This window comes from Tachysurus vachellii, chromosome 11 (genome assembly GCF_030014155.1).
Source record: "Tachysurus vachellii isolate PV-2020 chromosome 11, HZAU_Pvac_v1, whole genome shotgun sequence".
Lineage (NCBI taxonomy): Eukaryota > Metazoa > Chordata > Actinopteri > Siluriformes > Bagridae > Tachysurus > Tachysurus vachellii.
Window position 1 is genome coordinate 815,001 of NC_083470.1, and position 15,000 is coordinate 830,000.

Sequence of the window (15,000 nt, forward strand, 5' to 3'; positions counted from 1 at the left end):
GAAAGACGTGTTTGAGTGTGTGTGTCTTATAGTCAGAGAGGAGGAGCTGGACCTTCAACACACACCCTAATCTAACACCCTGTCTACACACACACACACACACACACACACACACAATGTAGTAATTAGCCAGCAGTGTGCTCCCTGCTGAACTGTGTACAGGCTATGTGTGTGTGTGTGTGTGTGTGTGTGTGTAAGACTATTTCCATTTACCTATTAGCTTCATTAGCACCATAAAGAACTTCTATTACTTTAAATTTCTTTCATGTGTAAATTTCACATTTTTAAATTAAAGAGATGTAGAACATCATCTAATGTCCAGATATTAAATGTGTGTGTTGTGTATGTGTGTGTGGATCATTGATAAATGAATAAAAACAGTTCTAGTTGAAGATAATGAAAAGCTTTTGACGTGAACCAAAAACAAGATAAATAAACACACACACACACTTTGACAATCAGTGTGTTTACTGTGGTTCTGTGTACAGACAAAATGTAATGATGTGATTAGCTGCATGTGGGTCACTCAGATTAACACAATCAGCTTCATCAACAACATCAGCAGCAGAAACCTGTTTATTAATAAGAGTCTCAACACTAATAATGATATGATTTCAAAAACTGGAGAGAGAGAGAGAGAGAGAGAGAGAGAGAGAGAGAGAGAGAGAGAGAGAGAGAGAGAGAGAGAGAGACACAGAGAGAGAGAGAGAGAGAGAGAGAGAGAGACAAAGAGAGAGAGAGAGACAAAGAGAGAGACAGAGAGAGAGAGAGAGAGACAGACAGAGAGAGACAAAGAGAGAGACAGAGAGAGACAAAGAGAGAGAGACACAGAGAGAGAGAGAGAGAGAGAGAGAGAGAGAGAGAGAGAGAGAGAGAGAGAGAGAGAGAGAGGAGGGGAGAGAGACAGAGAGAGACAAAGAGAGAGAGAGACACAGAGAGAGAGAGAGAGAGAGAGAGAGAGAGAGAGAGAGAGAGAGAGAGAGAGAGAATGAAGAGAAACGGACGGATGAAAGGAATCTTTGTTTCAGTTTTATAGAAAAGTCATGTGACCTCTGTACCTTCTTCCATAACCGTATAAAGTTTGTGATTCTTGTGATATTTATACAGTCAATTATAAAGTTCAATAAGAAGAGGAATCTTTACAAAATGTTCCACAAAATTCTGGTCTTTACTGATGTTCCAGATTATTTAAAAGCTGTTCTGTGAGATGTTGTGAGACGTTGTGAGACGTTGTGAGATGGTGTTATGTCTCTGAGCTCATCATTAACTCCAACACCAACAGAATAAGAAGAGAAAACTTCCACAGCTTCAGTGTGAACTTGTACAGAAATATATCACCGACTCTTGAGATAAGGGACAAAAGTACTTTTGAAAAGTGACAAACAAAAAATCGATCCTACATTAATTTTAACTGGATATCTTCATAAACACGGGTCTCATCTATCACCATGAAAAGGAACAGTTTTTTTATTTAATCACTTTATATAAAAATGTACATTTACTCGCTTATTAAGTTGACATTTGTTAACTCTGTCTGACATGAAAATATGTTTTCTGTGTGTTTGATCAATTCAACAACACTGTAAAGTCTTTAAGTGTGTAGAAATGGTGTGCCTTAGCAAGGTTAGGTGATAAATTCTATTGTATACACTTTTAATATTATTTTCCATTGTTTTGGAATTAGCCATTTTAAATGACCTTCATTTAGTTTACTGATTTTTTTCATTTTTAATATATACATGAACAAAACGTATTTAATGTATGAACACACTCAATTGAACAAAAGAAACATACTTTTTTTATAAAAATAAAAAATCTCCATCTTACGGTGTTGACACACAACTAACGGTGTTGACACACAATTGACGGTGTTCAATCAATCAATCAATCAATCAAACTTTATTTATAAAGCACTTTAAAACAACCAAAGTTGACCAGAGTGCTGTACAGAAGAACATATATACACATAAAATACCCAACCCAACACATACGAGACATAAAAACAAGAAAACAAACTAAGAAACATCTTGTCAAAATCAGGTGTTAAAAGCCAAGTAAAAAAAGGTGGGTTTTAAGAAGCGCCTTAAAAGAAGACAATAAAGAGACCTGACTAATGGCAGATCGTTCCACATTTTAGGAGCTATTATAGCAAAGGCACGGTGCCATCTAAGCTTCCGTTTTGTCTTGGGCACATTCAGGAGCAGTTGATCAGCTGACCTGAGAGAACGGGTGGGTGTATAAGGGTGTAACAGCTCAGAAATGTAGGGTGGAGCAAGGGTGGGGCAAGGGTGGGGCAAGGGTGGGGCAAGACCACTTAAAGATTTAAAAACAAATAAGAGAATTTTAAAATGGATCCTAAAATGTATGGGCAGCCAATGAAGTGACGCTAAAATTAACAGATGTGCTGCAGCGTTTTGAACCATCTGCAGACGAGCAACAGAAGACCCACTAACCCTCACATACAGTACAGTGCGTTACAGTAATCCAGCCGAGTGGTGACAAAGGCGTGGATTACTGTCTCAAAGTGATGCCTCAAAAGAAATGCCTTTACTTTGGCTTGATTTAACAACTGCCCTGATCTGACAGTCAAGCTTAAGGTCAGCATTGATTTTAACCCCTAGATTAGTGATGGTCTGTTTGTTGTACTGGGCCAAGGCTCCCAAATCAACCGAAGGAGTCCCAGTGGTGCCACCAAAAACCATCACCTGTCTTTTTTACATTAAAACTCAAAAAATTAAGAGACATCCAGGCCTGGATATCAGCAAGACACTCGAGTAACGGTCTGACAGTGTCAGAGGCACATAAATCTGGCTATCATCTGCGTAGAAGTGGAAAGACATGCCATGCTTCCTGATTATTGATCCTAGTGGGAGTAAATACAAAGAGAAAAGAAGAGGGCCTAAAACTGAGCCTTGTGGGACCCCACAAGAGAGAGGAGCAGAGGAGGACTCAGAGTCACCACAATTGACACAGAAAGTCCGACCATCCAGTTAAGACCCAGTGTTGACAAACTAATCGAGGAATAAACCGATTAAAGATATTTACCTAGTTTTAACATAGAATGGAGTATCAAGGGAAAGGGTATCAAACTTCAAACAAAGAGTACCTGGTGACAGGATCTTTAAGGCACACATGAAAATGTCAAAATGTTCCTGGTATCAAAAGAAAAAAGCAAATGTATCTGAAGCTCCTCTGTTGCTCATCTATATTCAAACTAAACTGTAAATCGAACAACTGATTTGAAAAAGGACACAATAAGCTGAGATCTAACTAAGAAAAGTATGTAATAGTGTTAATAGTGTACAAATGTGTAACAGGATCCAGAATTCTCCCCATGCATTTCCTGACTACTTCCAAAGACTCACTGAAAAAATTGAACAATCAGACTCATAATGTCAGTGTTTCTGTAAATCTAAATGGGTCGAAATGTCTGTTGTGATTCCATCTATACTTTAACACAGGGATTCTTGGTCCTAATTCTCCCACTTGTTTTACTTTTTTTTTAGACCCTGTCCTTCCATCTTTGTCTCTCCTTTTCTAACTGGTCTCTTCTGCTTTCTGGGTCACTGTTAATTCTTTCTCTCCTGTTTCTTTTTCTTTGCTCCTCCACTGACAGTTTTGGTTTAGCCATGTCTGCCTACAGTAGAGATAAAATATATTAAGATATTGTAAGTCAATCAACATGTATACTTAGATCATAATATCATGTTATGTAGTTGTTATAAACTACCATTCAAAAGTTTACGGTCACTCACTTGTTCTTTATTTATATATTTTTTTCCATATTACAGATAAATAATAAACTCGTCCAAACTACGGCATAACACAAATGTAACTGTGAGAATTATATTGGTGACTAAAAGCATCCAAAATAAATCAAAACTCTGTTATCTTTTATCATCTGAAGTGCAGTCACCCTTTGCCTAGAAATTGCAAAACCGTACGCGTCATTTTTTCAAAGAAGCTTCTTACATTTTCAATTTAGGATGAATTTTAAAGAGTATAGAAGGAGTTCATATTTAATCTGGGCTCTTATTGGCTGTTTTTTCTTCAATATTCTGTGTAAGTCATCTATTTAAAAATAATATTTTAAAATAAAATCTTAGTTTTCTAATAACAGAAATTAATCTGTTTGGCACAGGTATATTTTTGTCTACAAAAGTAATTTCTAGCATTACTTAATAAGTATTTGGGAGCACTTTTCCACTCCGACAGCTTACATGTCAACACCGTCAGACAAAATATCTGACAGAGTTGACGTCTGACGGAGTTGACAAAACAACATGTTTTTACAACTTAATCATGTCTAATAAATGGTAGCCATTTTGATTTTCCTCAGTGGTCAGCTGCCACTAAACTACACCAAAATACCAACTTTTATTTCAAAATTCTTGATTAAAATCATCCCTACTTTGAAGACAGTGTTGACACATTAAAGCTGTGACCACAGGGATTTCAACTTGTTTGCTGATTATTTAATAAAAAGTAAAACTTACGAGGCCATGTGTTGGACTGCTGCATCCATTAACAGACAAAAAACAAAGGGGTCCTCAGGGTTAAAGCTGACCAAAATATGCCTGATTTATTTCGGATTTGAAAAATAACATGAATTGATGACAGATTTTTGAAAGGCTGTTGTTAATGTATAAAATAATGTAATGTTCACTTTAAGTATTTTGTGATATTTTATTAACCTTATATTCATATTTGTGTATTTGGCATTTTAAAACACTTTTTTTTGCAGTTTGATACCGTGACCTCTACAGAGGACGAGTTCATTTGCATGGGCTTTCATAGTACAGTGCCGGTATTTTATAAAATTACTACGAAATAACAAATATATACAAAATTAAGGGTCTAAACGTACACAAGTCTTTCATATTGTCGCTGTCAGACAGAATCCTCGTATCTCCAAAACCGTTATTTTTCAGGACATTAAAAAAACGCCGTACCTTATCTGCAGTGCACAGGGTTTAGTCCACGTTACAGTGGATTGTCTTGCGCTAAATTCCTGTCCTCAGACGAGCACCAGAACTAGCGGGGGTCAAGATTTTTTTTCTTTGAGCCCAGTGTTTTGAAGACATTTACCTCAGAAGACGTGTTGATTCGTTGCGACTCTTCTTGAGGAGAAATATGACGTGAAGCTCTCACACGGAGTGAGGAAGAGGTGGACAGTTGAAGTGTCCAATGGAGTTATGAGATTTGTGCTCAAGCTATTTTCAAGACTTTAGATCGGTTAATAACTTGTAAAAATAACAGACCCACGTGGGGACTGACCAATAGCATCGATATGTGAAAAAATATGAAATTGACCGAATTTGGACATACGAGGTTTCCGCCCGACAGCGACGATATCCTTTTAAAGCCTTTTTAAATGAAACAATTTATAGTTTTTAAGGCAAATTGTACCATTTTGATGGGGGATATTCTGTGGTGCATGTGTGAGTGTGTGCGTGCGTATTTGTGTGTGTGTGTGTGAGTGTGAGAGTGTGTGTGTGTAGGTGTGTGTATTCTGTGGTGCATGTGTGAGTGTGTGCGTGCGTATTTGTGTGTGTGTGTGTGTGTGTGAGTGTGTGTGTGTGTGTGTGTGTAAGTGTGTGCATTCTGTGGTGCATGTGTGAGTGTGCGTGCGTATTTGTTTGTGTGTGTGTGTGTGTGTGTGTGTGTGTGAGTGTGTGTAAGTGTGCGTATTCTGTGGTGCATTTGTGAGTGTGCGTGCGTATTTGTTTGTGTGTGTGTGTGTGTGTGTGTGTGTGAGTGTGTGTGTGTGTGTGTGTGTGTGTGTGTAAGTGTGCGTATTCTGTGGTGCATGTGTGAGTGTGTGCGCGCGTATTTGTGTGTGTGTGTGTGTGTGTGTGAGTGTGTGTGTGAGTGTGTGTAAGTGTGCGTATTCTGTGGTGCATGTGTGAGTGTGTGCGCGCGTATTTGTGTGTGTGTGTGTGTGTGTGAGTGTGTGTGTGAGTGTGTGTAAGTGTGCGTATTCTGTGGTGCATGTGTGAGTGTGTGCGCGCGTATTTGTGTGTGTGTGTGTGTTTCACATGCTGTAGTATAAAGTAGATGTTTTCCACAAGCTGATTGTTAATCTGATGTATTTTCGCAGTTATGCAACAAAAATCAGCCGAACGTTCCTGAGCGTTCCTGAACGTTCTCGTCAGTGCTGTGAGTTCCTCAGAGTGTTAAGTTTCTCCTCCATCCTCCTGAGTTTCTCTCGGGTACAGCTGATGTTCTCCTGCCTTCTCAGCATAACGTAATCCGTAATCCAGTGAGGAGACGCTGGGCGGAGCCACACACCTGCTCCCTCATCACGTGAGCTCTGATTGGTAGCTTCAGATTTTTCTTCTCCAAACTCACTATGTTCAAACAATGCAGATGAATCCAAGACATCAGCGACCTGAGGACCTTCACAAGCTGGATCCTCAGCTGCACTCAGAATGTCACTAACATTTGACGAAACCCAGACATCATCTGTCACCTTCGGCTTTACGGCGATTACTCGAGCAGTCGCAGTTTGAACGTTTTTATATTGATCAGAACTCTGAACTTTACTGACTGGACCTTCAGCAGCTAAAGTCTTACTAATGTCATGATTAGACTCTGCATCATCTCCACTCAGATCCTGATCATGGTCCTGGACCCTCATCAGCTGCACCACACTTCTACTGTACAAAGCTTTAGCTTCATTAACATCAGCTCCAGGGGAAAGTTTCTTATTTATCAGATCTTCATCCTCATCTTTAAACCTTTCTCCAGGTTTTCCAGCTGGACTCAGGACTCTGTCTGATTTGAAGTGTTCGTCTGAAGCATCTTCAGCGTTGATCCTCTGATCCTCAACGTCACTTTCAACACCCAACTTCAGCCCGTCACTTCTGTGGCTATCAGAAACGTCCCGTTTACAGCTTTTTATTATCTCCAGTGTGGTCTGACTCTCAGTGTGCAGCTCGGTGATTTCACCGTCACGCTCAAAGATTTTAACATCATCATCATCATCATCATCATCATCATCATCATCAACCTCGATGATCTCAACATCACCGGTATGATTTTTAACCTGAGACCTTGTATCTACAGCACTTTCTGAACGTTTACACTGAAACAACTCAGCATTCTCGTCAGGTTTACATCGTTTAGTCGCTACGTCTGAATCCGTGTCCTCCGTCGTTCCGCCGCTAATCCTCCGTTTACATCCGTTAGCTTTATCGCTGATCTGAGGTCCATGTGAGTTTCTGAACTCTCTATCAGTTATGATGACCTCATCATCATCATCGCTAAGGTACAGGATCTTCACCACGCTTTCCCCCGGCACGCTCGGACACGCCCTCTGCTCCGCCTCGCTCGGACACGCCCTCTGCTCCGCCTCGCTCGGACACGCCCTCTGCTCCGCCTCGCTCGGACACGCCCTCTGCTCCGCCTCGCTCGGACACGCCCTCTGCTCCGCCTCGCTCGGACACGCCCTCTGCTCCGCCTCCCTTGGACACGCCCTCTGCTCCGCCTCGCTCGGACACGCCCTCTGCTCCGCCTCGCTCGGACACGCCCTCTGCTCCGCCTCGCTCGGACTTTTAGAAGTTTTTGCTGCGTCTCGATTTGAGTTTTTTAGACTTTTGAGTAAAACTTGATCATCGTCCAGGTCTAAGATCTGAACAGCACTTTCACAACCTTCTCTTTTAGACTTCGTCCTGTTACCATGATGTTTACTGCTACTTGGGTTTTGATTCAAGTCGTCGACGATTATCAGCTCGTTGTGATCGGCACCCGTTTCCATGGTGACATCGTGACTTGCATTTTTACGTTCAAGAGCTGAAACCTGTAATTTAACACAGTCGCTTATTCTGCGTTTGATAATTTCGCATCGTTCCAGCAGTTTCTCCACTTGGCTAGCGTTTGTTCCGACCGTGTTCTCGTCGCCTGAGCTTGTGACGGGAATGTGATCTTCATCGTCGCTTATGTCGATGATCTCGACGGCACTCTCTTTGTGTGACCTCTGACCTTCTCTCGATCTTTTAGTATTCTCCATGTCTTTGTTCGAATCTTCTGTGTTGTTCTGGGAATCTCGATCATCTGCGTTCACGTCTACGATCTCGGCAGCGCTGACGAAGGCCGAGTCGCAGATTTGACCTTTAACCTTTCTTTTATCTTGTCGCTCGTTTGCGTCTGTTCCTGATGAACTCTGACCGCTGGTGAAAAGGAGACGTTTGCAGCATGTAGGTTTGACTACTGAACTCTTCTCTTCACTCATTTTAATTTTATGCTCGTTATCTGATGAACTCTTTTCGTTTCCTGTGTGAGTTTCTGCAGCTGATCTGGTCTCGTTGTCACGTCTTTCCTCACTCGTTAAACCCGCAGCATTATGGCTGCTCTCCTCCTCCACCTCCTCCTTCAGCTTTGTGAGATGGTTGCCAGCTCTTGGTGTGTTGGTGCTCACGTCTTTCGTCGGTGTATTCACTCCGTCCATCATCGCATCAGGTTCTCTCTCCTCTAGCACACATTTCCCATGATCCTCTGCAGCATCAGCACCATCTTTACTCCTCTTCCTGTCAGCGATGTCATCGTCCTGCTGGGAATAAAAGGAACAGCCTTTTAATCAGCTCTTAACGAACACACTCATATTTGTGCATTAGAAATGTATATATATATATATATTAAAAGACGTTTTTAAAGAATGTTTGTATTTCTATCTAATATAAAGGTGTTATATATAAATATAAATATACAGAGATCAGTGCAGGCAGTAAGGACAATAACGTACTGTTTTACTCTGTGAATTTGGGGGCGGAGCTTCACGTTCAGGTGAGGCGGGGCTTGGCTTCTCCAGTAGCCAATCAGGTGCCTTTGCTTCTCTTACAATGAAGAAAATCTTGGTATCAAAAAGAATAATGGCGTTCTTCCTTTTTGAGAACGCAGAACACGCTCGTGAGTTCTCACCAGGATCCTGCAGCGAGTTCTCACCTGGACCCTGCAGCGAGTTCTCACCTGGACCCTGCAGCGAGTTCTCACCTGGACCCTGCAGCGAGTTCTCACCTGGACGCTGCAGCGAGTTCTCACCTGGACGCTGCAGCGAGTTCTCACCAGGACCCTGCAGCGAGTTCTCACCTGGACGCTGCAGCGAGTTCTCACCTGGACAATAAAAAAGTAAACAACAAACAAACAAATAAACACACAAACCTCTCACATCCTGCATACAGAGGAATCGGAGTCAGTAACAATACAACTTAACACAGTTATTATATACCGTAAGACACAAAACTAACTTAACACGGCAAAATAAACACATGAACACACACGACAGAAACGAGACACAAACAATGACAAACAGAGACAGATACATAAGGGCAGGTATAAACAGGGCAACACATTAACAGGCAACAGGTGGGAAAAGACATGACCTCAAAACCAAAATCTCTGCCAGCGCCCCCTCTAGTGGCCTGACAGAGAACCGACCCAGAAGTTCCTGACTAATAAATAACGTTTTTTATGATGTTACAAATACATTAAATACTAAAATCTAATTATGATGTGAAACATTTCATTAAATAAATATATTATTTTTAAAGCATATTTTATTTAATTTCATCAATAAGTAATAAACAATAAATGATTAACAATTCATTTAAATAATAAAATTCAAGTTTAAAGTCAAATTTAATTTAAATCCTTAAAACCTTTTAAATAATGAATAATATATAATATATAAAGTTTAAAGTATAAAGTAAATATCGAAATGATTACTTTTTAGATGTTTTTGTAATAATTTTGTTAGATTTATAAAAGAAGTGTTTTCTTAAATAATTGTAAATAAATAAATAAAAGTAAACAAAACTATATTTATATATAAAAATTATATTATATTAATATTAATATTAAATTATGCAAATATAATTATATTTGCTTTTCATCTAAAAAAAATAAACCCTATTTTTAGGAATAAAAAAAGTAAACAAAGGAATCAAATCTACTGATATAAAAACAAACACTTTATTCATTATAAAAGTGTATAAATTACGTGAATGTAGAAAGTCCCTGAGGATCCTGAAAGCTCTGTGGTTAGACGTCACAACCGGCAGGAAGAACTGCCCTGGGGTTAAAGGTGAGGGTTCCTGGGTGGTTCCTTTCTCCCTCAGCTCCACAGGGGAGATGAACACAGCCGGCCGGTCGGACTGAACGGGACACGCCCACATCTTCTTGGTGATGGATGAAGGCAGTGAGTGAACAGGAACCGTGAGGACACACGCCTGCTCCGGGATGAAGACCACCGTGTCTGCCACTGACGTCATGATGAGCCGAGAGCTAACACTCACACTACACATACAAATCATCATCATCATCACCACCGCCATAATCATCATCACCATCATCACCACCTTCATCATAACCTTTATTATCATTGTTAACATCATCACCATCAACCTCACAATGACACCCCTGCCAATGTCATCATCGGTGTCATTGTTAACATCATCATCATCATCATCATCACAATCATCATCACCTTCATCACCATCATCATTATCATATGATTTCATCATCGTGTTATATTTAGTGCATGTGTTAGTGTTATAGTGTTAGTGTATGTGTTAGTGTTATAGTGTTAGAGTATGTGTTAGTGTTATAGTGTTACATTTACATTTACATTTACAGCATTTGGCAGACGCCCTTATCCAGAGCGACGTACATAAGTGCTTAAATCTCTAACATTGAATACATTAAAGCTGGATCACTAAGTTACATACTTAAGATACCATGAGTTTAAAACATTTGTTCAGAGTTACAATGAAAGTGTCAAAGGTGTGTTTTTTTTTTTTTAAATGCAAAAGATAAGGAAAGAAGTGCTAGTTGAAGTGTTTCCTGAAGAAGTAGGTCTTCAACCGCCGCTTGAAAATATCCAGGGACTCAGCTGTCCGGACCTCTAGGGGAAGTTCATTCCACCACCTTGGTGCCAGAACAGAAGAGTCTTGTAGTAAACTTACCTCTTACCCTGAGAGATGGTGGGACCAGTCGAGCAGTGCTGGTAGATCGGAGGGTGCGGGGTGCAGTGTGAGGAGTTGTGAGGGCTTTGAGGTAAGAAGGAGCTGGTCCATTTTTGGCTTTGTAGGCCAGCATCAGTGTTTTGAATCTGATGCGTGCAGCTACCGGAAGCCAGTGGAGGGATCGCAGCAGCGGGGTGGTGTGGAGAACTTTGGCAGGTTGAAAACAAGCCGTGCAGCTGCATTTTTGATCATTAGCAGAGGACGGATTGTGTTCATATGTAGACCTGCCAGCAGTGTGTTACAGTAATCCAGTCTAGAAATGACAAGAGACTGAACAAGTACCTGAGCAGCCTGTGTGGACAGAAATGGTCGAATCCTTCTAATGTTGTAGAGAAGAAACTGACATGAGCGAGTCACATTAGCAACATGAGAGGAAAAGGACAGTTAATTGTCCATGGTTACCCCAAGGTTGCGAGCTGTGGCTGAAGGGGAGATCAGATCGTTGTGCAAGGATATAGCAAGATCATGACCTGGGGATGAATCACCTGGGATGAAGAGCAGCTCAGTTTTACTAGGATTAAGCTTTAACTGATGAGCAGGCATCCATGATGAAATTTCTGCCAGACATGCAGAGATCCGGTCAGAAGCTGTGGCATCTGCGGGTGGGAAAGAGAAGATAAGTTGTGTATCATCAGCATAGCAGTGGTAAGAGAACCCATGTGAGGAAATAACTTCACCAAGAGAGTGAGTATACAGGGAGAAAAGAAGAGGACCAAGTACTGAGCCCTGTGGGACACCAGTGGAGAGTCTGCGTGGAGCAGATGTCACTCCCCTCCATGTTACCTGATATGAGCGTCCTTCCAGGTAGGAAGCGAACCATTCCCAAGCTGATCCGCATATCCCAAGACTCCTGAGGGTGGCTAAGAGAGTCTTATGGTTGACCGTATCAAACGCTGCTGAAAGGTCAAGGAGGATAAGGACGGATGACAGTTTGGCTGATCTAGCAGCATGTAGTTTCTCAGAGACATCTAAAAGGGCTGTCTCTGTGGAATGAGCTGCTTTAAAGCCAGACTGTTGGGGTCTTGGAGGTTGTTCTGTGAGAGAGAGACAGAGTTGATAAATTATTATTATAGACAATGCGTTCAAGAATTTTTGAAAGAAACGAGAGAAGTGATACCGGTCTGTAGTTACTGATGTCTGATGGATCCAGAGCAGGTTTCTTCAGGATGGGAATAACCCTTGCTCTCTTGAAGGTAGTTGGTACCTGACCAGATGCTATGGATCTATTGGTGATAGTTGTAATGAAGGGCAGAAGGTCTTGCGAGATGGTCTGCAGCAAAGTGGAAGGGAGTGGATCCAATGGGCAGGTGGTAGGATTGCAAGACTGGATGAGTTTTAGAATCTCTTCTGCTGTTACAGTTGAGAAATGTGACAACAAAGGTGTAGGGGAATCCATACTCTGAGATATAAGTGCAGTCGGGGCTGAAGTGAAGGTCCGGCAGATTTCCTCAATCTTCTCCTGGTAGAAAGAAGCAAAGTCTTCTGCAGTCAGGGAGGATGAAGAAGGTGGAGCCGGGGGGTTGAGCAGAGAAGAGATGATGTTGTGGAATTTCCGAGGGTCATGTGAGGAAGCTTCAAGCTTTTCCTTGTAGAAGGAAGTCTTGGCAGAAGTCACATCTGAGGAGAACTTGGCCATGAGTGTTCGGTAAGAATCAAGATCTGCATCAAGTTGTGATTTCTTCCACTTTCTCTCATACAGTGTTAGTGTATGTGTTAGTGTTATAGTGTTAATGTATGTGTAAGTGTTATAGTGTTAGTGTATGTGTTAGTGTTATAGTGTTAGTGGGTGTGTTAGTGTTATAGTGTTAGTGTATGTGTTAGTGTTATAGTGTTAGTGTATGTGTTAGTGTTACAGTGTGTGTTAGTGTTATAGTGGTAGTGTGTGTGTTAGTGTTACAGTGTGTGTTAGTGTTATAGTGTTAGTGTATGTGTTAGTGTTACTGTTATAGTGGTAGTGTGTGTGTTAGTGTTACAGTGTGTGTTAGTGTTATAGTGGTAGTGTATGTGTTAGTGTTACAGTGTGTGTTAGTGTTATAGTGGTAGTGTATGTGTTAGTGTTACTGTTATAGTGGTAGTGTGTGTGTTAGTGTTACAGTGTGTGTTAGTGTTATAGTGTTAGTGTGTGTGTTAGTGTTATAGTGTTAATGTTATTGTCAGAAACGCGGGGATAAAAACGGACCCAAATGCAGGACAGCTAAAATAAACAGGATTTATTAACAAAAAGAAGACGGAACATAGACACAGACTAGAGACAGACTGGAGACAGACTAGAAACAGACTGGAGACAGACTAGAGACAGACTGGAGACAGACTAGAGACAGACTGGAGACAGACTGGAGACAGACTAGAGACAGACTAGAGACAGACTGGAGACAGACTGGAGACAGACTAGAGACAGACTGGAGACAGACTGGAGACAGACTGGAGACAGACTAGAGACAGACTGGAGACAGACTGGAGACAGACTGGAGACAGACTGGAGACAGACTGGAGACAGACTAGAGACAGACTGGAGACAGACTGGAGACAAACTGGAGACAGACTGGAGACAGGATGACAACCGAAGACAACAGAGGCGGGGAGGAAGAGACAAGGGCGGATCAGACACGTGACAGACACGTGACACGGAACGTAAACAAACGGCACACGGGCAAAGTCCGGGCTGAGTCCTGACAGTTATAGTGTTATGGTGTTAATGTTAGTGTTAATGTTATAATGTTAGTGTTAGTGTTATAGTGTTAATGTTATAGTGTTAGTGTTATAGTGTTAGTGTTATAGTGTTAATGTTATAGTGTTAGTTTTAATGTTATAATGTTAGTGTTATAGTGTTAATGTTATAGTGTTATAGTGTGTGTTATAGTGTTAATGTTATAGTGTTAGTGTTATAGTGTTAATGTTATAATGTTAATGTTATAGTGTTAATGTTATAGTGTTAGTGTTAATGTTATAATGTTAGTGTTATAGTGTTAATGTTATAGTGTTAATGTCATAGTGTTAATGTTATAGTGTTAGTGTTAATGTTATAATGTTAATGTTATAGTGTTAATGTTATAATGTTAATCACATATAGACTTCACACATTCTTACTTTATTTCTGTATGATATAAAGTAGTGCTGCACGATTAATCATATCGCAATCGCGATATCAAGCCTGTGCGATTATATGACGCAAAATGCTGCGATTTTATGAAATAAATAAATAATAAATAAATGCATGTGTGGACATGACAACACATTCTCTCTGAAAGCTGTTTGTCTATTTCATACACCACTATCCGCTGAGGACGTCCTTAAAAATATTCTTGTTTGCTGTAACCCGACCGACCCTGTCAATTTAGGACCGACTCAATTTTTATTTTTTTTTTTTGCTTTAAGTCCGACCGACTTGCTGGTTGTAAATTTGCGTTAAGACCGACCTTTTTTTTTTTTTTACTCTTCAAACAACTAACACAAAAGCAATAAAATAATAATAACAGGTTCGGGCACCATAATACATCTAAAATAAGCATCAAAATAAGGTTTGAAACGATGCGCCCGAAGGCACGGGATGAAGACCCAGTCAGTGACGTCACGATATGCTAATTTGTTTAAAGTCATACGTACCTACGTAATCACCATCACCAAAATTGTACTTTTTTTTTTACATTAAAACTTGAAAAAACAAAAAAATATATAGACCTACCTACCGACCCTTTTTTTTTTTTTTTACTGTTACTGCAAACCAAAATATTTTTAAGGTTGGCCTTATAAAAAAAAAAAGACCAGTGAGTTTCAGTTTAGGCAGTGGCGCGTGTGGCACGTGTGGCACGTGTGGCACGTGTGGCACGTGTGGCGCGTGTGGCGCGTATGGTCATGTCGTGACTTTTTCTGGTGTGCAGCGCGGAACGGGTGAAGATGGATGCCGAGCAGACGGACACTGTACTGGTGGCCAGAAAAAATGCTACCTCTTTTATATGGCGATATTTTGGCTATAAGATAT

General features: G+C 40.7%; 2 protein-coding genes across 5 annotated transcripts in view; both read right to left on the bottom strand.

Moving 5' to 3' along the window:
• igf3 (insulin-like growth factor 3) overlaps positions 1–110 on the bottom strand; it is a 5,022-nt gene extending 4,912 nt beyond the window's left edge. Inside the window, exon 1 of the mRNA XM_060881435.1 lies at positions 1–110. This exon is cut by the window's left edge and continues 72 nt beyond it. The gene's annotated coding sequence lies outside the window, so the exon portion shown is untranslated.
• A 3,630-nt stretch (positions 111–3,740) lies between these two features.
• Positions 3,741–15,000, bottom strand: part of si:dkeyp-110g5.4 (uncharacterized protein LOC561637 homolog) — a 12,960-nt gene continuing 1,700 nt past the window's right edge. The window contains exons 2-5 of one of the 4 annotated variants that reach the window (XM_060881032.1): positions 9,998–10,293; positions 9,040–9,111; positions 8,744–8,943; positions 3,741–8,551 (exon numbers count right to left, since the gene is read on the bottom strand). In XM_060881032.1, coding sequence (XP_060737015.1) covers positions 6,152–8,551; positions 8,744–8,943; positions 9,040–9,111; positions 9,998–10,268 — 2,943 coding nt within the window. In that variant the 5' untranslated portion in view covers positions 10,269–10,293 and the 3' untranslated portion in view covers positions 3,741–6,151. Of the gene's footprint in view, positions 8,552–8,743; positions 9,112–9,997; positions 10,294–15,000 lie in introns of all 4 variants that reach the window. The other 3 variants (XM_060881031.1, XM_060881030.1, XM_060881028.1) reach the window with 3 other exon arrangements.